The 26,730-nt window shown below is 39.2% G+C and overlaps 1 protein-coding gene across 1 annotated transcript; it reads right to left on the bottom strand.

Moving 5' to 3' along the window:
- Positions 1-262: 262 nt before the first annotated feature.
- Positions 263-26,667, bottom strand: KDSR (3-ketodihydrosphingosine reductase). Its single transcript, XM_042049045.1, has 10 exons — positions 26,455-26,667; positions 18,025-18,114; positions 16,840-16,896; positions 11,678-11,743; positions 11,439-11,534; positions 10,294-10,485; positions 8,486-8,569; positions 6,007-6,090; positions 4,116-4,217; positions 263-3,759 (listed from the first exon to the last, which is right to left on the bottom strand). Exons 1-10 carry the CDS (start codon positions 26,560-26,562, stop codon positions 3,640-3,642), a joined length of 999 nt encoding a protein of 332 aa, XP_041904979.1. The 5' UTR covers positions 26,563-26,667; the 3' UTR covers positions 263-3,639.
- Between the last annotated feature and the right edge of the window lie 63 nt (positions 26,668-26,730).

Here is a 26,730-nt window from a genome sequence, read left to right as displayed (position 1 = left end):
GCTTTCATTATAGATTGAGGATACTGGGTCTGCTGACAATACTCAGTCAAATTATTTACATCCTTTTTTACCTCTGCCCCAAGCTGCTAAAATGGAAGGATACGTTGCCTCCTCTGCTGTCCTAAAAATTAAGAGACTCTTGCTGAGCTAATCTCAGGTTTAAAAAAGAAAAACCTAGACCAAAAAACCCCACCATACCAAGCCCTGCAAATGAATTTATCCATTGCTCTTCATCCTATCAAAGAACTGAAAAGTTACAGGCTTTGTTGATTCTCCATTTATTTTGAGAAATATAAAATATGAAAACTAGTTTACAGTTCTGGCACAAAAAATGATGACGCAATAAGCACAACGTTTCTTTTTACAAATAACGCTATATATCTTTACCATTTAAAAGTGCCTAGAGTTTTTCACAGCAAATAAACTTTATTCACCTATATATTTTTTCCTTATTAAAATATTAAATCTATTTAAATTGCACATGAACACCTTGGTGAAGTAAACTAGAAGTAAAATTATAATAAATCTGTATATAAAGCAAACAGTCATTAGAAACTACATGGAATGGAAAAGACTATAAAAGCCTAAATTGAATCTTAAAGACTGACCAAGAAAACAAGAGACAAGACACCAACTGATATGGCACAAGTGATTAAATTATTGACAATTAGACAGTAAGTAGAAAGTAAAGCCTATTTGAAGATCGTCACGGATCTAACACACTGCTAAAACATTTTGATGCAGAGGTTTTGTGTAACATTTAAACTGGCAAGAGTTTTTCAACTGCTAAACATTTTTCCGCAAGATTACAAGGCATCTCCTTCACTTTATATTGAACCTTAAAATGAGTACATTGATAGATAGAGAATGTGCATAAGAAAACAAAACTTTACACCAAAGGCTGTAGTTGACAAGTTACCTTGTTTTGACAGTAGAACAGTTGAGAAGTTTATCAGTTAAAATTAACATCATTAACTTGCAACAGCAGAAACTAGAACATTGAGATTATTCTTCTTGCTTTAAAAACCATACCTTATTCCAATTTCCACAATTGCCGAGGGGTTCAACCTGCAGTTTCACTGTCAATACAACCACTTAAGCTATGCAAAATCAGGTCTGCAAAACTGAAGCGTCTGTAGAACAGGGCCCTAACTTTCACCTGGTAGTCTTACTTATCCTTCACAGACACTTGCAATGAATTCTATCAGTCATTTTTGGGAGGTGAGTGGTGATCCAAGATGTCCAACCTGAAAGCTTTAGAGGCCCAGCTGCCATAGTGTTGTGTGTGCTCTGACCTTCTGGGTTCTGTTTCTTAAACGCAAACCCTTTAACATTCCAAGCTGAAGATCCAAAAATTCAAAGGCTTACTGGTTTTAAGTCCTGACCTTGTTCAAGCCTGTGCTGGTTATTTACATAAGCATTTCTTTCAAACTCCAACACAACCAATTCACCCATTTTGGTATCTTTTGCAGGTGGTCAAAAGAGTATTTGATTTGCATCAAAACAAGAATAACATAGATCATAGGGTCTGAAGAAGTGTTCAAGGCCAGGTTGGATGGAGCTTTGAGCAACCTGGTCTAGAAGAAGGTGTCCCTGCCCATGGCAGTGGGGTTGGAAAGAGATGGTCTTTAAGGTCCCTTCCAACCCAGACCATTCCATGGTTCTATGAATAGCATTGTTATGTTGCTTTAAGAAACACAGCAATGTTGACAATGGATGTATGATGAATGCTCCTTTATGTCATTCACATTAAGCAGCACAGGAAATACATATGCACACTAGATTTCTTTGCACTGAAGCCACGCTGTTTAAAAACGCAGGAATACACTTCTCAAAATTAGTGTTATATTATAGGCATGCACAACTTCACATATCTAAACAAAATCAGGAGGCAGGACCTAAAACACAGGCTTTGTGAAGAATTAAACAGTGCCTCAACATTTGCAATCTAATGAATTTTCACCACTTAAAATGAGAGCGCCAATGTGATCCTCCCCAAAAAATATGTTTATAACCAGGTATTAAAGCAAGTTTAGTCCATGTGAAGAAAATTTGAAAAGTGATCAACCTAATTCAGAGAGGGAAAATAAATAGCATCAATAAATTACATTCTAAGGTTTTCCAGTTAACCACCTATTATTGTTCATCTCAGTTTAATTGAATACCTCTTCTTAAATAGATACAGAGAATCTCTTAACAAAAGCAATCAAAATTTTGCCTATTTTGGTTGTTAAATATTACTTTCAAAGAAGTGAAAGTGCCCAGTTTTACACATAATTTTAGATTCAGAGTACTGAAGGAAAATGCAAATATGACATTGAAAACACAGCAGTGCTAACAAATACAAAATATGCAGCTTTTGAAAAAAAAAAGCAGCTCACAAGGCACTTACTATAGTGGTCCATTAAATAAACTGTATACATAGTGCACCCTTAAAACATCATTGTTATGCATCAAGCTTTTTCAGTGTTAAGTGAGATTTATTAGAAACAACCACTGGGTTCTGCGTATTCTGAAGCAGTTATTGAGCAGCCTTGTTTCGTATAATGTAAATGAAACAAATTAGAAGTGGGTCATATCAGGAGAGTATTTTATGTAATTTCTCATGTGAAAGCTTTTCCGCGCAGTGGTAAAATGTAATGTGGAAGGCCATTCTGACACACACCTCTCCCTCCGCCTGACCCCTCTGCCCTAAAAAGCTACATTCCTGCTACTGGAAGAGCCTGGCATTTTAATTACCATTGATTCTATCATCAACTATTGGTTTGGCTCATCATTTGCAGCTTTGAAATTAATGTGCATAACAGTAGCATTAAGCCACTTTCCTTTCCAGAGCAAAAACTGGCAGATTAAGTATCTGTAAAAATTGTACATTGTTCAATGGCTTAAAATGCTGAGTCATAACTGATGTACTTGATACTGGTTTGATTTTTTTTTGTTCACAACATACTTCAAGGGCCAGAAGAGCTACAGACCCAATCACATCTCCTAGCATTTCTCTGTGGGAACGGGTTCTTCATCTCCCTTGAGAAAGTATGCATATATTAAACCATACTTTTTAATTACTCCCACACTGAGAAAGCTTGGATCATACAAACGTATTTGCCATCTCCAGGTTTCCACAGTCATATGTTGGACAGAATAAGGAAAGCTGTCATTGACAGAAGGATCTATAGATTGGCCAAAGGAAGAGTTAACATTCTAAATCAAAAGCAGTCCCAAAACGTTAGCAAAAGGTACCAACTTGTTCAGGGGACTTCAATCTACTTCAGCCTGGTCTGTCATGGTACTTATTTCATCCATAAGCACCCAAGTGAGGAAACTTAAGTATTTGTCCAGAATTACCGCACATAGTCCATTCTCAAATTCTACTCTGCAGATAACTTACAAGCTCCCCAAATTCTTTCCAGCTCAAATCACCAAAAAAAAAAAGGTATCTAATCCTCATTCACACTTTTGCATAGTTTGGCATTTTCTGGATTTGTACTTTTGTTTTTTCTTTCATAGCTTTTGAGGGGACTCCTCTGTCACACATGCAAGTCCTTCCAGTCTAAATCCTTCAGGAGCAAAACTGAGTCCCACTTAAGCAGCAAGCTGTCCAGGACCGCTTGACATCCTTCTTTCCACTCAAAGTAAAGATTACTCAGTTTTATCTGCACTTTCAGATTTTTCCCTTTGCATCATGCAGCGACGAACTATGCTGTCAAAACTTCCTAGGTAAAACAGGCCAATGATGCGAAAAACGCCCATGCAAACAACCTGGAAACAGAGAGAAACAGCTTTCAATTCATTTAGGATCCTGGATTGCAGTGTATTATTGAATCATAAAATTACAAAAAAAAAAAGAAGTTCTAGGCAGGCATGTTACATAATCTTCAAAAAACAAACTTACCAAACCAAGCTAACTATGTAACAGCTCAGGACTGAGCAGCAGGGAATATTCTTATTCACCAGTTTGCTGCTTCAGCTTGGAAATACTACTGCAGTTTCCTAAACCCAAGTGCCACAGCATTAACAGCCATTTGATGAAAAAATAATCCATCTTTGCATAATGTTCTACATTCTAAAAGCATTTTAAACTATCAGAAATTAAGAAAACTAATCCCAAATCCTACCTGCTGAAGACCTTCAGTAATAGAAGTGACTGGTGACATTCCACTTGTCAATATTGACAGCATGTAACCATCTGATCCAACCGAGCTGTTGAAGTTCCCTTGCTGGATGGAAGGATTAAGAAAAGAAAAAGTAATTTACTCAGTTGTGGCCAATCATGATATGTCTTATTTCAACAGCTACTCTTGATGGACACAGGTGACTGACATCACTAACAACAAATATTTTAATGTAAAAAAAATATTACCCGAATTAAGAAACAAAATATTCAAAAATATTTGGGGCTATATAGCACCATTCTAAAATGCATTCACTTAAAAATGGAAAAGGAAGCTAACGTCTCTTAAATTACCACAGATTTTTACAAGATATAAAGGCTGTGAATTTCTTCTTGAGGCATGTTTACTTGTAGAGAAGATGCATGACAATCCTCACAGCTATAAGCATATTTCAGAAACGGAATGATACCCTCACTCTATTAGATCACCAATCACTACTATAATTGTGTGACAAATACCGCTTGCCCTTTGTTAAAATTAGGTTACTTATCACATGAGATTTGGCAAGGGGATGTATTTCAAAAGCTAGGTAGCAGGTTCTCCTTCACCTATATCAAGGATTTTTAACTGCAAGACACAGATTGTTAAGCAATTCAGCTGGCAGAAAAGTGGGGACAGACACCAGGAAGAAACCCAAGCAACTTAACAGAAAAATTGCAGTTCTACAGCTCTTACTCCCAGGCTTCTCTCATTTGTTTCCATTTGACTTTATGCCAGAAAACAGACTTTCTGAAACATTGTGGGACTAAATCTATGGAATGTGGAAGTGACAGGAGAAGGTGGCGTTCCTGGATCAGGGTTAGGGGTGAATCTATGCAAAGTAGTAGAGGTTATTAGATCTGGTTATTTCCCGACACACACCTGAGAGTATACAGACACTGTCTCGTTTCTATTTCAGTCTCTCAGCTGATGGCTAGAGTCCATAAAGATCATGTCTGAACTAATACATGATCCGAAGTGTACAAAGTATGGTATAGATACACCAGATGCTTAAGATGAGAGAGGAGATTAGTTTTCCTTAATCACCAGAGGAGAACACTGTGTTGAGGTAGTACTTGCTTTTAAAACAAAATCAGACATAATTTTGTGTTTATGAGCTGTATTTGTGAAAATACTGTAAAAACTTCACAATTGAACACCTGTGTAGATGTAAACCATGTTGAAGATCAAGAGTGTTTGGAACTGCAACGTAATTGCAGGTTTTAGGATTCAATGTGTGTGCTTTATGATCGTGAAATTTCATGTTTGTTTCTATTCTGAGGTGCTTTTTTTAAGCACACATGCATTCCCTAGCACAAAACATTGAAAAAAAAAATCCTCAGAAAGGCAATACACTAAGAACAGCATTTTATGTATTTTAATCACTCATAAATCACAGTCTTTGGATATTAAAAGCCAAAAGAGATCAACTGCCTTCCTTTATTGTAAAATTATTTTTATATGAACTCATCTTCAAGAAAAATAAGAGAGTACAACAAGCTTTTGAGGTTAGACAAATGGTATTTGATACCTAAAAAGTCAATAGAATTTAGTGCTTTCAAGTCGGTCCAAATCCATCTTTGAGACATTGCATCATACTGATGCATCATTTTTTTCTGTCTATGTACAACTTCGGATACCTTTTACTTCTGAGAGATTGTATAAAATCATTTGTGGGCACAGTGGCAAGAGAAGAGTAAAGAAAACAGCTCTTGTTCAAACTAACCTAAGAGAACTGTTTTGTGTTAATTGGTTTTGCATTTAGCTTAGCCATTATCTTATGGTCCTTAGGCAAGCACGACGTGATCCCAGCCTCTTCAACACAGAACATGCTCAAAAAACATAATTTACTTACTATGGCATCCTTCACTATAACTCTGGCGACTTGTTCTGCTTGGCAAACAGATGAGGTTTCAGAAATCAGCTTCGTCTCTAAGGGCTTTAATAGAAAAACACCCATTTAAGTTTGACTAACAACACACAGGAGAGAAAAACATGAATGTCAAATTTTGGGTTTGGGTCTTTTGTCACAGATGACATCACTGCTAGCAAGTGGTACCATACTGTCACCTAAACACCCATTTAAACAAAGGTATAAGCACGTTCATAAATAATTGTTCAATTTTAAAAAGGGAAATGACAACTTTTCCTTGAGTAGTACTATTTTGTATATAGTTTATTACTACTATGAAAGTGTGTCTTTTCCCCAAGTATTTTATTTTCAGTAGAAGCTATCAAAATGCTTGAACTATATTTCCTCAATACCTATACTAGGTCATTTATGGTTTTTGCCACAAATGAAGTAAAAGATTGGCCTGAAATATTTTAAAAATCCTATAAAACAGCTTGCTTTTATTTTTTTTTTCATGCCTACTCTAATACTGGGACTAATTTAATTCTGAGATTATTATTTTTAAAAAAGCACTTGTAGGGAAAAGTTGAGCAACTACAGGTTTCTCATCATCAATTCCAAGTACTACAGTAATTAAATTTCACAGCAAGGGGCCTATTCCCAATATCTGTAGAATTATGAGTTCTGATTTCATCAACCACACTCATTGAATTTTAATTTTTTTTAGTGGGTGTATTTTAAGGGTGGCCAGGGGCACATCAGTGTTTTTCACAGAAATCACAGAAAAAAACCTTTTACATGCTTTCCTACAGTGATATGGCTTATGTCATCAGATCTCCATTTCACAGCCCCTACTTATTTTTGAGCTTATGGGCCAGTATCAAACAAATCTGAATGAGATATAGGGATATCAACAGTAATTCGAATACTCTAAATCTGGGAAAAAACCAGCAGCTGCTCAGGAGCAACAGGTAATGTTAATGTGACATGTTGGGAATAAGGCAGGCAGAAATCAGATGTTAAATACTTGATCTGGCTGCTCAGCTGGCCAAGGCACGGCTGGCATTTGTGAAGCCGCTACCTCAAAAAAAAAAAAAAAAAAAAAAAAAAAAAAAAAAAAAAAAGCTCACTGATTAAACACAGGAAAGCTGTATCCTAGCTCCTGACATTTTCTTTTACTATATTCAATGATTACAGAGAAAAAAAGGAGATGCAAGGTACAGGCACATATTCTAAGTAGTATTAATTATTAATAGTAATTCAGCAGTATTAAATAAATGCAACAATAAACGAGTATCTGAAATGTCAGAGCAGTGCAATATTGCAGAGATTTAAGGTACACTATCATGCTAGGAGCAAGTCATCCAAAGAGGTCATGTAGGCTAAAACAAGGCATAATTCTCTCCTAAAAGACAAGACTTTTTTGACAAATAAGATAAATCTCTCTGAATCTCTTTCAAAGAGAAATCTTAGATGAACAGTACATTCTGCTGGTGCCTGCTGGTTCCCTGAAATAGGCTATTATGAAGGAAAAAATCCTAGAGAATATGCAAGCTATACAAGTATCTGCAGATGTCTAATTCTGGCACTTTATGCGGATGTGTGGGAGTATACATTTAATACAGAATATCTGTATCAAGAAATGATGAAGTAAGAACTGTGTTATACAATCCCTACTGATTCCTATTCAAAGGGTGAAAGACAAAATGGAATTCAAACTCAATTTCCAATTATACATGATGGTGCCTGCTGAAAAGATGATAGCCTTAGATACCAGATTTCTAGTTCACAGTATGCAAATAAAAAATAAGAGATTTTTTTCTGGTTACCTGATGCTTTAGTCTGAACAGGGGGCCTGAATGTGATTTTTAGAATTATACTTCACATGTATGGACACGGCAAATGACAAGAGGTGACCAAAGGTCAAAACTTTCACTTTTAAGGCAATCCAAATGAAAAAGGCCTGCTGCTGACACATCCTTCTGAGAAGTGATATTGTCATTTCCACTATGAACACAGTGCAAGAGAGTTTCCTTTCTACCGTAATACTAGAGAACAGCCATTATTGAACAGGGTCATTACATGCATTCATACAACATGATTTAGGTTGCAGGCTCCACTGAAGGAGCTGAGGTTTATTTCAATCTGTCACATCTATCACAACAACCACACATTATCAAAGATGCAAAACAGGAATATTATTTTTTGGTTAATTAAGCTTTAATATCAAAACAAATAGTGATTTTACAGTTTACCATTCCACACCAATATTCTGATTGTAAGCAGGGATACTCTGCAATGGTTCAGATCTTAAAGGTAAGTCGTTCTTAAAGCCTCAGAACAAGAAACTACACAAAATTACCCTACAAGCTATATAACTCTGAGTAGTTAAAAACTGATAAAACTGAAGTGTCTAAAAGTACTTCTTAAAATCTTAATATGCTTTAAAAATGGTGATTTCAAAAACTGAAGCACAATTTACCTTTGTTTTACTTTCTTCTGCAAAGCCAGGAGTGTCAGTATCTGGAGGATAGGCCACTGTTACGTAGACATTATAAGGTTTTACCTGTGTTTTACAAAAGCATTAAATGTTATCTTAATACTGACAGCCTTTACATGTCCCTTATAATTTCATTCATTTCTCTTGCAATTAAGAAATTCAGCAAGCATGAATTTGAATTGCCTCTAGGGTTAAGTATTCAGCACTTACAAGACTTGCAGCTTTGTCAACTGAGAAACAAACCAACAAAGATTTTTAAAAGGTGGTTGTGATGCTTTTTCTAGTAAGTCTCTAAAGCCTTTGCAAATTATGTGATGAATCCCAGTGGTTCTCAAGACATTTGGGAAGAACATTAGAGTAGTTTAGGTCTATAACTTTACCAATTTCAATTTCTAAAGGAAGACAAACCATTGTCAAATATCAGTACCCAGCATTTAGAAACACAAGGCCAAAAAGGCTTTCACTGAGGGAAAAAAACCAACAAAAATGTAAAATTCAAATTTGTTATCTTTAAGAGGTATACTCAAGTCTCAAGGCTTTTCAACCCATGCTATAAACTTGCAAGAGGTCAACTCTAAGGAGACAAAAAATAATTGGAAAATGTGAGGGAAAATGGAAAGTCTTACATCAAGGATTGTATTTAGTTATGTATTTGTATGTACGTGTCATAGAATTACATCACTTAGTGCAATACTATTCAGAAACTGCTACAAAGCAAATCTGTACTCCAATACAAATAAAAAAAGCTTTTAATGAAAATATTCAGAGGGCTATGATAAAGCAAAGTGTTTGTAAAACACTAACATTTTTATTTAGATTATGAAACATTCTATATTGAAAACACTTACTGAAATACCACATCACACGCCCATAGACACCCTATTTTTAGTCTTGAATAATTCAGTCTTCACAAAAGTATCTGCCACCAGTCTGAAGAAAGACCCTGCATTCACACTGTTCTATTTGGCAGACCAGAAGTGATTCCTGGCAGTTTTACCCCACATTCTTATCCTGATCAAGGCACACAACAGGGGCTATGCAACGGTCTAGAACCAAAGACAGGCATTTTATATATAAACACTTAATAATGCAAATACACATTCTCAACAGAAAAATGACACAAGTAATTTTCAAATCAGTTTTATTTGTCTTACTGCACTGTACTCACCCACCTTGTTCCACTGAATAACGAAAATGGTGTTTGTTTGGTTTTGGTCTTAAAACAACCATAAGTTTAGATCACCGCAGTATAAAAAGCTCAAATATATATCAAAATATAGAAGGGTGAGTCACTGTCAAACCTGTTTTTTTTTTTTGTGGACAATCCTCAAATTCTAACTTGTTACATATGGTTCACATACCACTTACCATGGACTCTCAAACAAACTGGCAATCATTGGCCTGTCTCTCATGCATCCATGTGGTATATTCAACACCATTCTGCACTTAGGACCTTGAAGAAGGCTTTTAATCAAAAGTCTTAAAAATCTAGTCCTTTTAGTTAAAATAAAAGATTAAAAAAATGTCTGCACATGTGGTCATACTCAGTTCTAGGAACAGATTCAATCTATTCCCTCTTACACAATTGAAATCAGGTTCGTTTCTGTGACCCCATGCAGAGCAACAGCATTGGACTGCTGCCAAATGAGGGCAAGTAACACACAGATATTAGCAATGCTGCACAATACAAAAAAAACCAACCCCAACCTATTTAAATGAAAATGTCCTGTGCTGACAGTTAAAACGAAATTGTTTCTAATCAAAATTACTTAACATTATTGCACACATACCTCCATTTGCAGGGCTTCAGCCAACCCTCGAAGAGCAAATTTTGTTGGAGAATAAGCTGTATAACCAAACAGGCCTAACTGCCCAGCCTGAGATGATACAAACACAATCCTTCCCATCCTTCGCTCCTTCATGGTAGCGATTACTGCTCGGCTCGGGTAAACACTTCCCAGATAATTGACTGCCATTAATCTCTGTACAAACAATATTAATATTTCAGTATTTGAGCCACAGATCCAGAATCCTTCAGCTGTTTGGTCTTATTTATCACAAAAACCCCTATTTCAGTCTGCTTTAATAATCAGTTCACCAGATCTGTTCTGGCAAAAGAAACAACTGTTTTCTATTCTACAGCTTCATAAACTGTTTTATAGCTAAAAATCTCACTTCAAGCCAAAAGAAATCTTGTAAGTCTTAATAGCATCCAGGATACTGATAATACTGTGAACCATATGGCTTTGAAGGAAAAAAGACGAATACATGAGGGAAAATCTAACCTGAACAGTCTCCAGGAAGCAATCCATTTATGCATGAAAACATACTGAAAGTTTAAAGAGCTTTCTAAAACAGGAAACAGGAAAAATGCTACATATTTACACATTTCAGAGATTTTATTCTTTGCCAGGATCAAGGGAAGTCTTTAATTTCACTCTCTACAAGACCTAAAACACAACTGATAGCCTATACAAGCAATAAAATGGATGATTCAAGTTTATTATAAAATTATGCCCATTATTTAGTATTTTCAGATGACTCAGCATTATCTGTAGATGAATGGAGGTCTGAGGGCTGCAGGCATAAAGCAACCAAAATACAGGTGTTTTGGGGTTGCATTTCGTCTTTTCATCAGAGCAGCAGCTTCTCAAGCTGAAACAATTTGTGCATCTCAGAACTGAAGACTGGTAGCAGCTGCATTTTTCTTAAACACATTAAAAATATTTTTGAAAAATCTTCAACAGAAAAAAATGTGAAATCATTAGGGGAGAAGTTACAGGCAACCCTTGCAAATCTGAAGAGGTTCTGACAGCTAGCACAAGTCAAGTGTAACACTGTCCAAGTCTGCAAAGACACAGGAATGCAATCTAATTATTAGAATGGTTAAATAAGAAATTATCATATGATGAAATAAAAAAGTACGCTCACTCACTTCAAAAGAATTCACTTCAATATCCTCAAATTTTCCTGTAACTGATGTTCCTGCACAGTTTACAAGCATGTCAACTGGCCCCAGCTTCTCCTGAGCCTGGAAGAGGTGACAGAGGTTAAGATACTTTTTAAGAGGAAAAATCCTCTATATCACCATACCATATAAGAAACTATTTCCAACAGAAATACAACACAGAGAGATAAGTTTAAGATATATAGGTGAATCAGTTATTTTCTCACCTGTTTTAGAACATTCTCCACCTGTTCGTAGTCTTTAGACACATCAACAGAAATACAAAGTACGACCTAGAAAAGAAAAGTGAAAGCACATTTTCACAAGACGCTAAGTCCAGAAACTGTTGACTCCGAGCCTTTCAAAAGAAAAAAGTCCAATGTCATTATCTTTTCCACAAAAAAAGTCTTTTTGACAAGATACTCTGCACTTTTTCCACACTGGAGAAAGCAATCTCTGCTCCCTCCAAGCTCCTCCCCCTCACACACAGGTTCTAGTATAACAAAGATTACATTAAGAACAAATAAGCACCTCATGATCTTCAAAGCAGCTACTCGTGTGCAAAGTATAATTTCTAATTTATTGTACTAAGACACACGATTGATGGAGTTATTCACATGAAGTTTAGTAAAAGCTATTTTAACTAAGGCAATCAAAATTCCCCAGTGATATATTTAACTTTCATCAGCTAAACACAAGTCAAACCATTTGTGTGGCTTAGGGTCATCTTTAAAGAAAAAAGTTTTTTCCACCTCATAGCAAGGCGTGGTTGCAGTGTATCCTGAAACTGCAGCACCAGCACTGCAAAAACAATCTGTTCCAAAATTTAGAAAGCAAGTGTTAAAAACCCACTGATTTTAGTACTTGCAATGTACACTACCTCATTTCATTTTTTTTTTTTTTAAGAATAATAGTAAACCTAGTTGCATAATATTTAATTGGGACACCTCAAGGACAAAACAAAAAAAAAATTCTATGAGAAACTGACACATTGCACAGTGTCATTAATATCTAAAAAAAGCAAAGTACTGTGTACATACCTACTCCTTGTCTGATAATCAGACATTAAAGTGTTTAATTTGAAAGATACAGAAAAATTAAAGTAACCAGGGAAGAAAGAAGCAGAGGGGAGGGGTGGGCAGGCAGGATGAAGGAAAACAGGTGATAGTGATATGGTTTTCTTGCAGCTAAACGTCAGACCCTGTTTTCCTTGAAAGTTACTGACTATTTTCAGCAAGATGGTCTCAGAATCTACGTTTTGAAGCACCTTCAAGTCAACTTCTGGCCAAAGAAAGCACTGCTTCTTTTAGGTTACCACTTCCAAACTGTAAGACTGCTGCAAATGCCAGGTGCTAAACAAATAAGCTACTCTCTCTGCTAAGCCATCAACAGAGCTCTGGGGCAATTCCTCATCTTGAAAAGAAAAGCCATCTCCTATTGCAATAGAAGGAGGGATTCCTGTATTCTTGTTCCAACTTCTATCCTTTCTGTTACTTTGGTCAACTAATTTAAAGGCAGAGGTGAAAAAAAACAAAGTCATCAGTAGTTTGTAACAAGCATGCTCATGAATACTTACGGACCACATGGGCACACACACAAAAAAGGCTTACCACAGTGTAACTAACTGCTTTGGCAGCCAGTGATTTGTCAGTCCTGACCCTGGTCAGACTGTGACACTTCTTAGCTGCATAACCAGATTCTGCCTGCCATTCCTGTACAGCAGGTTGGCTATTCCTGCCTCCCAGCATTGTGTGTAGTTGGACATCAGAGTAAACTTGTGGCACAAGTTATTGGCAGGAATCCCCTTAAGGCACTTATTACATTTTGGAAACATTTACCTTTTCGTAAGTTTAAGAAAGCAGCAGTTGAATGCAAACAACATTGAATTATTATTTGGATGTCTTTGCCAAGATCAGTGAGGAGATTAAGCAAATCACAGTTCTCTACAAAAATTGGAGCAATTTGTTAATTTAACAGATTGCATAGATTAGTTACACTGTGAACAACACACTTGGGAACTACCATAGCTTTTACTGACTGCTATCACATTTTACAATTCACCTCTTTGCTTCTATTATCACACATTCTTTCTGCTACCATATACTAATTAGCTTCACTCCAAAATATGGACTGTCGATCCACATCTAGGACACAGAATATGCTACCAGAAGTAGTCTTATGCCCAGCCCTGCTCATTACATTTTGTTCTAAATATTGCATGGTGTTGGATCATTAATAAAGCTTTCCCAATAAAAGATCAACTCAACCCCCAGTAAAGTAACTGGGAATATTCTCAATTAGAAAAAAGATTTTAAAAATATCGGAAAAAGCCTCTAAGGGCAAGGATCTTGCTCCAGTGCACACCTACATCCACAAAGGCTGCACCATCTAAATCACATGCAAACGTCAAATACTAAACATACATAAAGGTCACACTATGGTTGTCAATGCAACTTGGTTTCCAGTATGTATCCAAGAGCTGAAGGGTGACAGCACATGCCCAAGAAAAAAGTAATCTGTGCTGAGGACCTCTGCCTCTTAGCCTGACATGGGACCATTCAATGTCTTCAATGACACAAAGAGATCTGCAGGAAGTTTGCAGATGGCACCAAGCTTGGTGGTGCAACTGACACACTTGAAGGACAGGATGTCATCCAGAGGGACCTGGACAATCTTGAGAAGTGAGCCCTTGGGAATCTCATGAAATTCAAAAAGGCCAAGTACAAGGTGCTGCACCTGGATTGGAGCAATCCCCCCTTACTGATGCAGGCTGGGGGATGAGCAGATGGAGAGCAGCCCTTGTGAGAAGGACTTGGGGGTGCTGGTGGATGAGAGGCTGGGCATGACCTGGCAACGTGTGCTTGCAGCCCAGAAAGGCAATGGTGCCCTGGGCTGCATCCAAAGCAGCGTGGGCAGCAGGGAGAGGGAGGGGATTCTGCCCCTCTGCTCTGCTCTGGTGAGACCCCACCTGGAGCACTGCATCCAGCTCTGGGGGACGTGGATCTGCTGGAGTGAGTCCAGAGGAGGCCATGGAAATGACCAGAGGGCTGGAGCACCTCTCTTATGAAGACAGGCTGAGAGAGCTGGGGTTGTGCAGCATGGAAGAGGCTCCAGGCAAAACTTACAGCTGCCTTTCAGTACCTAAAGGGGGCCTAAAAGAAAGCTGAAGAGGGGCATGTAATTATAGGACAAGAGGAAATGGCTTTAAACTGAAAGACAGTAGGTTTAGATTAGATATTAGGAAGAAATTCTTTACTGTGAGGAACTGGCACAGGTTGCCCAGAGAAGCTGTGGATGCCTCATTCCTGAAAGTGTTCAAGACCAGCTTGGATGGGGCTCTGAGCAACTTGGTCTAATGGAAAGTGTCCCTGTCCACAGCAGGGGAATTGGAACTAGACATCTTTAAGGTGCCTTCCAGCCCAAACCATACCGTGATTCCATGGTCTAGTAAAGGTAACAGTCTGTGTATGTTATCCATACCAGACATCCACTGTGGATACAAAAATGCTGCTAGCAAGGATTTTCTAAGTCCGTGAGAGACTCTTCTCTCTCACAGAAGAGGTAGCAGAGTTATGTAAACAACCAAGCCACCTGCAACCTTGAAAAGTCTTGTTTATGGTATAGTAGAAAAATATTTTGACAATGGATGTTTTAGGATTTTGGCCAATCACCCGCAAGGGGTGGCTGATCCTTGTCCAATTAGACTATGAAGAAAAAAGTCTATAAAAGAGTTTGTAAAATAATTAAATAAATCAATCTTGCTGCACAATTCCTGCCTGCTGGATCTTCTTCTCCTCCTCCCTATGGCTGCGGGACACGGTGATATACCCTAGGGTTGCAGTAAAAATCAACTTTCTCTACAGCCTTTCAGTAATCCTTTTGTACTGCTTCTCTGTTCATCTACTGTCACTTTCCAGCTCGTGATCTGCTGTTCCAGTGCAAGCTCTGCCCCAGACTTCCTGTTCTGTTCTTTGCATTCAGATCAGTCAGGCTTCCCTGAGACCACATCCACAACCCAACAACAGCTACAGAAGAGCCAGCCGGCCCATCACCTCTGCTGCCTACTGCTTAACCTGGCTGCCAGCCTAAAAATGCTTCTGCAAAAAAAGTCCCAGTCAGTCCACACTGGAGCTTGCTCAACCTTGAAAGTACTTTTGGAGATTTTCACTGAAACTCCTAGGAACATGCCCAAGTAATACTCTTTTAAAAAGTCTGCATCTATCAAGCTAGGACAGATTTTAACAAGAACATCCTGACACAGTGTTTGACAAGGGATTAACTGTAATGCTAAGCTTGGGAAACTGCTAGAGCAACTAAAAGAAAATGGTTATCAGGATTTTTTTTAATGGGCAAAATACAGCTTCTCCTCACCTCAAATGGCTTAGATTTTCAAACAAAGTTGATCTGAGTAAGGCAGCATGCACAGAAAAAAAAATCAGCTTGAGCCATTTGACAAAAGTATAAGGAAGCAAAGACAGAATCTTATCTTATAAACGGAAGTATTAAAAAATTTTGTATCAGCTACTATAATGCAAATATTATCGTCTTACTGTCTGCAAATATTTAGCTTTTTTCATTGCTTCTTTTCAACAGAATATCTAACTTAACAATTCAAATCCCTTTTCATGGACAAATAAATTGCTTCTATTTGTGATCATCAACAAAGTTCTGGAACACAAGAAGTCAAAGATGTTAATTTAATAGTTTCAATACTATTTCCCCTCTCCATTATTAGTACTGAGAAAAAATTATTTTAACATTTCACCTCAAGGTTGCATGCTTTGAACACAGCAAACTTAGCTATTCTAAGCTTGTACTTCTACAAGCTCTAAAACCATTGCCTTTATGCATGAGTGCATTATCTATTCAGCAAAGCAGCTTCTACGTTTAGAAGTCTCAGAACTTCACAAACTTAAGTTGTGTAACTGGTACAGTACTTAGTCAGGAAATGGAACAGAAGTATGATGTAGTGAAATAAACCTGGGAACAAGCAACTAAACTTCTTTCCCAAGATAGATGGTGTATTTATGAATTGCAAAAAACCAAGATATTTGAGGGAAAAAAATTTGGTTCTTCCACTTCATTTGAAAGAATAATATGCTCATCAATTGACAGTAAATTGCAGCTATCCAAAAAAGCATTCTACACCTACAGATGAAGACATCTTCTTCTAAGAAAAGCAGGCTAATGCACTAGCTAGGCAACATCAAATATAGCAAGAGCTCAAAACATCTCACGTAAACAGACACCATGATACTCCTGAATCCAAATACTGAGTCCTCACTCATTTTTGTCAAACAGCTTTGTTTTAAAGACAGGACCAGTGAAGTGTGTTGTAGTGACTGTCTTAAACAAAACACACAACAGCCCCTCTTGGCAGTGACCTTACCTGCTTGTCATTAACAGAGTACTTTTCTATCTCCTTCTTCGTCTGCAACAGCTTGTTCTGAAATGGACACAAAGACAAAAAGCATTGTGGTTTTGAGAGCAGTGTTAGTCCTCGGTACTTCAGTGAGGCTTAAAAACATTCCCTAAAGCCCCCCAAAGTTATCCTCAACCAGTTACAGCATTTTACGGTCATTTTGAAGACTTAGGAATATATGAAAACATGAAATTTATCAAGAACTCACTTCACTATTTTTCACTTTGTGTTCTAAAGCCAGTAATGACTTCTATAGATTTAATGCTTTTGTTTTGTGCTACAGAGAGCACCTAAGACTGTAGGTATTGATTCTTCTACTTTATTTTGGCTCTATTTTGTATGTATGTAATATTACATAAACTCTCCTGCAGCAGAATCACTGGCATGAAATAATCAAAACCCAAAAATTTGGTAAATTCTAATTGTAATAATCCTTTCAAGAAAAATTCTCTTAATTCTAACTTAATTCCAGGTTATGTAAAGTAAGTTCTCAAGTGTAAGTAAATTATAAAATCAGCTGGGACTGAGGGCCCCCCAAAAATTAAGTGCTTTTGTTTCCAGAATATTTAGGTTTTTCGCAACAAATAAAACAACAGCCTGTTATGAAAACAGAGTACTTCTGTTTTCATAACTACTGCTGAATTCTGAATACCTCTTAGTTAAAAAAACAACAACAATAGCAACAATCCAACAAAGCAATGTTTTTTCCTCCAAAGCTGTCCTGATGAAGAGTTTTTCACTAGTAAAAAATATGATATAATGCTGATTTGACATCACTATATTTTGTGACTTTTAGAGATGATTAAATTCCCAGATGGCACTTACCATAGGGAAATTCTATAGTTTTAACCAATATAGGGGTTTTCCTGATTTTGTGCTCTGGCACAGATCTAGACAATGATATAATAAATGCCATTAACAAAAGCAATAGCACTGGCAAAGTTTTAAGGCAAGCTAATCACAAATTCCACGTTGGGCTATGCTTCTTAAAAAGGCAGCCACCTCTGCTATTCAAATGCATTAATTTGGAATGCTTAGGGTCCCCTTAAAATATACACTGAAGAAGTATGAATAATCACCAATGCCAAAAGTATTCCCCATCTATACAGATTTTGTGAACAGTTTAGCCAGTAAAATCACACATACACTTACCTCATCCCTTGCAATCAGTGTTATGAAAGCACCTTGCTTATAGCATTCAATAGCAATACATTTTCCAATTCCACTGGAGCCTCCAGTTACCTAAAAGTTATTTGAAAATGGCAGTGTTAGTCCACTATTCTCATTCCTTCCCCCAGTATGTATGAGTCAGATCACATGAAAATTCTAAAAACATACTGAGGTTAAAATATCACCAGATGAGATACGAATACAGGAGATGCACTAAAGTTAGCTTACCTATAGAGTATGAATGAAACGTGATCTGAATAGATCAATGAGCCTTTGTTTCTACCCTAAACCCAGTTTTACCTCAGTGGTAATTTTTGGTCATTTCTGTTGTCAGGCACACTTAGACCACTCCCACGTGGGCACTCTCACGTGTTCCGTAGCCTATCTCTAAAAGTGTGTTGTTAAAAGTCTCAAATCGCTATTAATGCCATAACAGTGCCATTACATACTGCCCCTTCATACCTGGCCACAGTAGAAATTATTTCTAATATCAGCTATTGCAGATTGTCTTCTGAAGATGTCATCATGTAAACAAAAACAGAAAACACCTTCTTTCTTATTAAAACAAAAAATCCCATTAATTCAACAGTTGGCCCTTTGTAGCCTATTTCTCAGTCCCCCAGTCAGAACCTTGAACTGCCCCCATGCCATCCTGCTATTTCAGTTTAGTGGGGATGCCACCACCTAAACTTCCATAACCTTTTCTTCTTCCTTCAAGCTGTAACACCTGGATAGTCTTATATGCAAGCAGGAAGTCAATATTTTGTTAATATTACACAAATACAGGCTGATGGGTACGATGCAGGACTGTACCCTGCTAAACGATACCAACACACAGGTGAAGGTCACCTTACCACCTCCCTCACTACCCTTAATAAATCTACTTATGAACTGCCTGTGGAACAAGATGTAGATGACAATCCTGACCTCTCTTTTTGACTAAAATAAAAATGGCTGTCTGACATCTTTAGGTGACTACGATGAGTCTCAGTCTGTACATGCCTTCGGTTCTCACACACTGGTATCTTCCTTATATACCCAAGTTATTTGAATTTTCCTTAAACAGCATATTAAAAGTGATATTGAGAAAATATTGGAACAAAATACCTAGAAGCAGTTATTGTCAAGAAAAATACATTGATGAAATGAGTTTGGAAGAATTGGAAAAAGATGAAATTCGTATTTCTCAGGAAATCATAATCTTTTGCTCCTTATCTAAACCTTTCCAAAGACTCCAATGAAAGCTTACCTCCTCCGTTTTAAGAAAATGGAGGCATTGAGCTAATTCGTGTAAGAGCAAGACCCCAATCTCTAACTACACATCCTATCAAAAGCCTTGTGTTGTCTCCTTATTAGGCAATGTCTCAGTTTTGTTTTCAGAGATGCATTATCCTCAAAATTCTTTCCACTCCCAGAGGCAATAAAGTCAGAAGAGTCAGAAGAACATTTCCATGAGTAACTAAACTCTTCTTTCATTTGAGTATTTTACCACCAGCCTTCAAAAACAGCTTAGTGCAAATAAAATAATCCCAGCAAAGATTTACAACACAATCCACGGTTTCTGACTGGTTCATCTTCAGCCGCAAATGGGCCAAGAATGGGTGTAGCACTCACAAAGACTAATTCCAGCTCTTTAGGCTTCCTCTGTTATTAGAGAGAACTGCTTCAGATTAACTTCTAATTGACTCTGCAAGATCAACTTCACACCACACCCACCTTTGAGGATAACTCCAAGATGCGTGCCCTGCTCTAGAAACGTGACTCTGTCTGTAGTATTATGAACCAAGGATGATGGCTTTCAGTGTAAATTAAATCCGTAAGAGTGCAAATGTTAATTATTGATTAATTAAGGTGGCAGAACCACAGAATTAATTTAATGCTTCATGATGGAAAGAAGTAACAAATACAATGAAATTCCTAAAATAGATTGCAATATTCCAATACATATCTGAAAAGATTAAAATAGTTTGATACATTCAGGTAGAGCTCAGATGCAGAGCATGTGTGAGGTGCTTCTACAGGTCAGCAGCAGGTACATCAGCACTAATCAATGGGCATGGAAGACTGCTCCAATTCTAATTTTTGGTGAGACAGCTGATTACTACCAGCACAGACTGGTGACTATCATGAATGGGTCAACTACACTAGTGCTTGAGGAATTCTCTGCAGGTGAAGGTACTGGCACCAAGCCTCCAGCTCGTCAAACAACACTAATGTTCATTTCAGAAAGGCAATGTCTGAAGTCATGCAAGGAACAGAAAAAGAAAGTTTTTACTTACAGTCACACCCAAGAACACTGGACAGAGCTCATGTCAGATTGATCGACGATAAACTGCAATATCAATTAGCTGGGAACTTTAGCATTTAGGTGGGAGGCTGCTACAAGCACGTGGGAGGTTGTTACTAATACACACATCTTTCAGTAACATTCACCATGAGTGCTAATGTAATAGCAAAAAACCCAAAAATCCCCAACACTAATGAAAAGTTTGCTTTGTGCTACAATGAAGTTAACCTAAGCAAATCTAGGTAGGTAGGTAAGTTCCTAACGCAGATGCTCAGAACTAACAAAAGAGCACCTACTCTGGTAAAGACAACATTATTACAATTAGCCTTGTAGCCAATGGTTCTACACTGCTACTGCCTTTAATTAATTCCAGACATTTGAATTGCCACCAATCCCATTTTTAAATTTTACTGTAACTCAGCCTCAGAGGAGTTAGCAAAAATAAGAATCTGGCCACTGCAACTCAAATCACAGATTAATTTTTTGACAAGAAGGAACAATTAAAACTTAGTATTAATTCAGATGTTCAGAATGCAGTACTACCAGCCCTTGAGCAGTGTTACTGATCTGCTTCTATGCTTAAAAAGAACAGGTACCAAACTAGCTATTCCAAAAAGTGTCCAACTTCTTGAGCTATGATCCTGTCGCGGGTTCGGTTTGTAACCGGGCGGAAACACCAATTTAGTGTAGTGGTTTGGTCCAAAATACTCATTACTGTTTATCTGCTGTGAGATAAGAATTAGGAGAAATGCAAAACAGGCACCAAACTTGAAAGAATATAAAGAAGTTTATTAACAGACCTAAAAGAAGAAAAAAATTATACCACCTTCAGAACTCTCCTCCTCCCCCCACCTTCCTCCCTTCTCCCACTGACGATGTGAAAAGACAACCCTTAAGATGTTCAGTCTGTTTACCACTTCCATAATAACCTTGTTCAGTCCATTTAGAAAGAGAAGTCTCTTCTTGCTCATGCTATGAAAACATTATCACAACGAGACAGCCGCCCACTTCCAAATATCGTTCAGTCCATTTAGGAAGAGGAGTCTCTCTGCCTGCGTGTGAGTCCTTTCCCCCGACTTGCAGCTTTTCCCGCAACTGCCTTCGAGGGTCCACTCTTGAAGTTTTTTGGGGTACAATTTTAAGGTTGAGCCGTTCAGAAACAAAAACAGAGGCCCTTCTCCTTCCCTGGGAGCAAAGGGTCTTCATCATCTTCATCTTTAGGACTATCTCTGGGAGCATCTCTACGGACTGAGGTTTTCTCCTTTCCCGTTCGGAGCAAAAGTCCTCATCTGGTTCATCTCTCCCTGTCCAAACTTCTCATGAAATTACAGCTGCGTCAGCATCTGCCTATCTCAGCGCAGGTGCTTTTGCTCACGAATTGAACACTCCACCCCCCATATCTTCATGAAATTACAACAGGATACTCTGATATATCATAGCTTCACAACAGAATTTCAGCTTTAAGCATCTCCTCTCTCTCTTCTCTCAGGTTTTCAGCTCTTCACAGCAGTAAAAAGGGTTACTCTCACCTCGGCCTTGCAGCTTTGCAGCTGGAATGTTGAATGTTTCTTATCGCAGTGGAGAGGGGGGAGAGCCGAGCCGCTCCGGCTGCCCACGGCAAGGCAGTGGGGGGGGGTTCCATGGCTGGAACAGGTCCATGGCTCCAGGATGGCCGTGGCCCGGCCCGGCCTGGCCCAAGCAGGGCCTGGCCGGGCCCACTGGCCCCCACACGGGGCCCGCAGCCACCTGTGCCAGCGCCGGAAACGAGAGAGAGCTTGGAGGGAGTTTGCCTATTCTTAAATGTGGATCACAGAGGTGATCACAACTTTAAGTGGCTTAGAGAAGTGTCCATATTCAAACTGGCCAGCTGATAGGTTCTATCAGTTCCCAGAGGAAACTGTAAGCACCCCTTAGCAAGGACGTCCCTTCCGGGACTATGCTTGCTAACCTATGACAGATCCTCAATAACAGAGTTCAATTTTTAAGAATCATAGGGTCTTTTTCCCCCTTAGAAATGGAAACGGTGGGGTGAGGTACAGAGAATTGATCTATTAGAGCCTCAAATTTGAGATACTGGAAATTCACTTCAATTGGTGAGACAGTCTGAATCCAAATTAACTAAACTGTCATCAGGAATGATCAAAATCAAGACTTAATGTGGTGTCTCCAATAGACCTTACTAACTTTCACTTAGAACTGGTTGCAAGCTGGCTTCATGCTTTTAGACAGTGCTCTGTTAGAAGGTTCTGCTGAAACAGAACAGGCCTTTAATCTGCTCTAAGAGGTTAGCACACTTGACTCAAAATGACCTCTTGTCGAACCACTCGGATGTGTCCAAACCACAGATCTTATCGCTCCCAGCACAGGGGTGATGGTGCTGAGACACCAAGATGGGCCATCCTTAAAGCCAACCACAGTTACCAGGCCAGGTTCTGCACAGAACTGGGGAAACTACTGGACTAGAGATGACCCATGTGCAGGAGGAGGAGGGTTCGGCATGATCATCCTGAACTATGTCCACATGAAAAAGGGCCCTTGACAAACTGAATGGGAGACAGTCCCAGGCAGACATCTTTCCATTTCCTGCCATCACTAATCCACACTTTGATAAACTGCATTCATAACACTGAGACCTCAGGGGTTTGGGTTTTTCTCAGAAATTCCACTTGGTTTTAGAAAGATTAAGGCTGAAACAAGGGGAGGTGATTAGCATTAATATTTCAGGAAAGAGTTTTTAAACATCAGTCAAAAACTTTTGTAGAGAAATTGAAGAGAAAATGTGTATAGAGCAGGTGAAGCATCCCTGACAAAGGGCAGTTAAATGTGGTCTGAGTGAGCTCAGTGCAAACAAAGCAGTGGTGACTGACTGCCTTAGCCTATTTTCATATTCTTGTCTACTGTTATAGCCAGCTACCAAAATACTAGCTAATTCTTACAGAACCCATGACATGTGCTAGTTTGTAGCCTGAGACCAAAGAAGAGAGTTAAAGCCAATGGCAAAATAAGAGATGTATAAAACTGCCTTCTGAATTTCGAAGAACAAAGAAGTTCAGCACATGAAGCTGCAGCTCTACCACACAAAAATAACTTCTATACCCTTTATTTAAGAACACTTTCCTCGTCATGCTAGAAGTAAAAAAGTTTTAAGCATCTAAGAAGCATTTTGTTTAAAATAAGCTAAACCTAATGCCTGAGCCAATTTAAGAGCAGAGAAGCCCTTACCATTTAATGGTGCTAGCTGGGGTAAAGAAAATACATAGCAGATAAGGACAGGGTGGAGGGGGAACCCACAAGATTAGACGATGAGTAATTTGGAGTTCTCTAGACTCTCACTCTGAATAGTACTCCTATTCTTTTCTAAGAAAAAGAGACTCTTATAATTCTATGATTTCTCCAGAAACCATGTCTCGCCTAACACAGCAAGGGCTTCCATGATGCAAATGACCCCGGGAGAGGACAAAGAAAAAAACCCAGTTTTCTGCTTCAAATTCCTATCCCAAATGGCAGCCACAGTCAGTTATTTAGCCATAACTCAAACATGTACTAACCATAATTGTTAGGAGTAAAGAGAAATAATTTTTCTGAAGGATTAAAAGTGAAAAGAATGCTGACTAAAGTTGAAAATTCAATAACTGGTATGTAACAGCCTCTGAAGTTGTCCAATGACCTTCCTTCAGAAATGTAACAAATACATTTTCATTATACTTTAAACAGGCCCCAGGAAAGAAATGTTTCTAGGGAAGACTGACTTTTTCTACTTAAATAAAGCAATCTATTCAAGTATATTTTGAAAAATTATATTTAGTGTGCAATGACAATCACTTGCCCTCTTGAAAGAGCTCAAGCAGCTATATATGCAATTTGTAGGTCATTATCCTTCCATTATTTCAACAATGGGTTTAACTGAGGCCTGATACTTAAGCAGATTTTGATTTTTTTCTGTGAGAAGACTTCAAAGAAGCCCTTACATAATGTTATGGTCCTTAAATATTTTCATGAAGTCTCTCAGTCATTTCAGTAGCAGAGAACGTTCACTCCCAGCATATGATCAAAGAATCCACTTTACACACACAACATGGAAAGTCTTCTTGAATAGTATTTCTGATTTACATTACCATCATCCAATACTTTTCCTTATACATGACATTAGGGAATCTGAAATCCACACGTACAAGTGTCAAGAATTATTAACAGCATCTACACATCTAAGAACTAGTGACCTCCAACCAATTGTTCCACATTTCATTAGTTTGCACGAACAATTTAAGAGCATTACTGAAGTAAAAAAAAAAAAAAAAAAAAGCAGTTCCACAAGTGGTGGCATCAATAAAACTAGTTGCCTGCGATTTTTATCATCAAGTTGGATGTATCTTACAGCCTTTTTCTTCATCAATATGTTAATATAGTTACTTTTCTAGTTGAACTTCTAATTTTACAGGACTTGCAGGAATACTGTTTTTTACACTTCCGCTCATACCAAATTGAGCTTAAACTGCTAATTAGCAGCAGCGGTTACAGGGAGGCTTCTCCAACAAGAATAGTCTCATTTTCAATGTGAACTTGTTTAAATGAACCCTTCTGATTAGAAGAACCAGCACAGCAGCTTTTAAAGAGTTTAATCACTATACAGAACGAACAAAACTTCATGTTATCACTGCATATGTAAATAAATAAAACCAAGCAAAGAAACAAAAAAGAAATAAAATCCATTTAGCTTTTTATGTTTGCTATTCTATTTCTTCATAAACGTCACAGAAAGCCCATAAGTCTCCCTCACCTCTGCTTTATAATCATTACTCCTGTGGGGAAAGAGCCATAACCCGAGAACTTTAATGCAACCTTGAACACACCTCACACAGAATATGATGCTGTAAAGCCACTTACAGCACCCAAGTTAACACCTACTGCATAAAGCAACTTGGGAGCACTGTTGCAACTTGAAAACATCTAAATCATTCTGGGGACAGCTCCATCCTCCAAAGAGGAACTCCGAAAAATAATAATGAAAAAACCAAACCAAAACTACTCACTTACAGTAAATTTAAACAAAGAGTAAACTGCAGCTTCTCTGCACAGCACATACCCTGGAGATTTGGAGATAAACTAAGAAAGCTGATTCTAGGACCCTGAATCTTTGAACCGCTTAACTCATTTGCTGTCATGTGCCCAAATTCACTACTGTGATTCCTCTGAAAGCACCTGGACAGTATTCCCCTTTCTTCGGTCCCCCTCCTCCCAAGCCACATACTCATGCAACTTCCAGTGGTTTCCTACTCATGGACTCTTTCAACAGTATGCTCTTCCAAAGACTTCCTTCTACCATCTTGTCAAAATATTGCTCAAAGACATCCATATCTACGTGCTTAAAGATGAAAGGGCGCCCAAGTGTCATCTGACCACTTCCTTTGTATTGGTTTTTCCATTTCCTCATATCTGACTTGTTTTTTTAGACCAAGGAAATCATAGATTTGGCCTTTGGTCTATGCGTGTGTACACACACCACTTGACTACCCTGGGAGATGCTGAAAGAAAAGAAAACTCAAGGTAACCGGTGGCTTGGGGCGTACAAAAGGAATGTCTCAAAAAGCCAGCGCAAAGACTGGAAGATGGTGACTCAGACCATCGCCTTAAGCCAACCGGGACACACAGCGGTTGTCAGAGCCATGGGGACAGGTCATTTCCTTATCGCCCGGCACTTGTGGCTCCCGTGTTTTGGTAGCTCGGGGTGCCACCGCCAGCTTTCCACGATTCCTCTCGGACCCGCGGGCACGTCCAAGGCTGGCACTGACCGGCCCCCAGTCGCGCTCCGGGTGCCCCCAAACCTCCCTTCCCTGCCGAGAGCCTTCCCCGCTCTCCCCGCTCCTGCAGCGGGATTCCTGCAGCCATACCCCCGGCTGCCAGCGGGGCACTGGCCGCAGCCTGCACCCCCACCTCGGAGCGAGAGGCTTCCTTCCTTCCTTCCATCCCTTTCCCGGCGCAGGGCGGGCGGCTCGGGAGCCCCCCCGCTGCCTCCCCCATCGCCGAGGCCGAGCGGCAGCGCCCTCCCGCTGCCTCCTCCCGCGGCGGAGCGGGACGGCGACAGGGGATCCCGGCCCCGTACCCTTCCCGAGGGGCGCCGCACTCACCACGACGTGCGCGCCGGGCAGCTTGAGAGACTTGGGGCTGATAAGCGGCGACACCATGTAGAGGAGGAGGACGAAGGCCACGATGAAGGCGGCGGCCAGGAGCAGCATGGCTCGGGCTGCGCCGGCGGAGAAGGAGCAGCGGGCGGGCGGCCGGGGGGCCGAGCCCCTCGGGCGGGTGCAGCGGCGCGGGGGTCGCGGGGCCGCCCGTCCGCCTGCCCGTGCCGCGGCGAGACCGGCGGAGACGGCACTGCCGCGGCGGGAGGGAGGCAGCGAGCG

This window comes from Corvus kubaryi, unplaced genomic scaffold (genome assembly GCF_017639235.1).
Source record: "Corvus kubaryi isolate FWS band 111438036 unplaced genomic scaffold, C.kubaryi_AGA036_p1.0 69, whole genome shotgun sequence".
Classification (NCBI taxonomy): domain Eukaryota; kingdom Metazoa; phylum Chordata; class Aves; order Passeriformes; family Corvidae; genus Corvus; species Corvus kubaryi.
The sequence above is the reverse complement of the archived record's forward strand: the minus strand, read 5'-3'. Positions and strand labels throughout refer to the sequence as shown.

What these genes read in the sequence shown, in the direction of transcription:
- KDSR (XM_042049045.1), bottom strand. Translation starts at nt 26,562, where the DNA reads ATGCTGCTCCTGGCCGCCGCCTTCATCGTGGCCTTCGTCCTCCTCCTC. An exon ending in ACTCTGTTAATGACAAGCAG is followed by an intron (nt 11,744 to 16,839) that starts GTAAGGTCACTG and finishes TTTCTTTTCTAG; the next exon opens with GTCGTACTTTGTATTTCTGT. An exon ending in TGGAGAATGTTCTAAAACAG is followed by an intron (nt 11,535 to 11,677) that starts GTGAGAAAATAA and finishes CACCTCTTCCAG; the next exon opens with GCTCAGGAGAAGCTGGGGCC.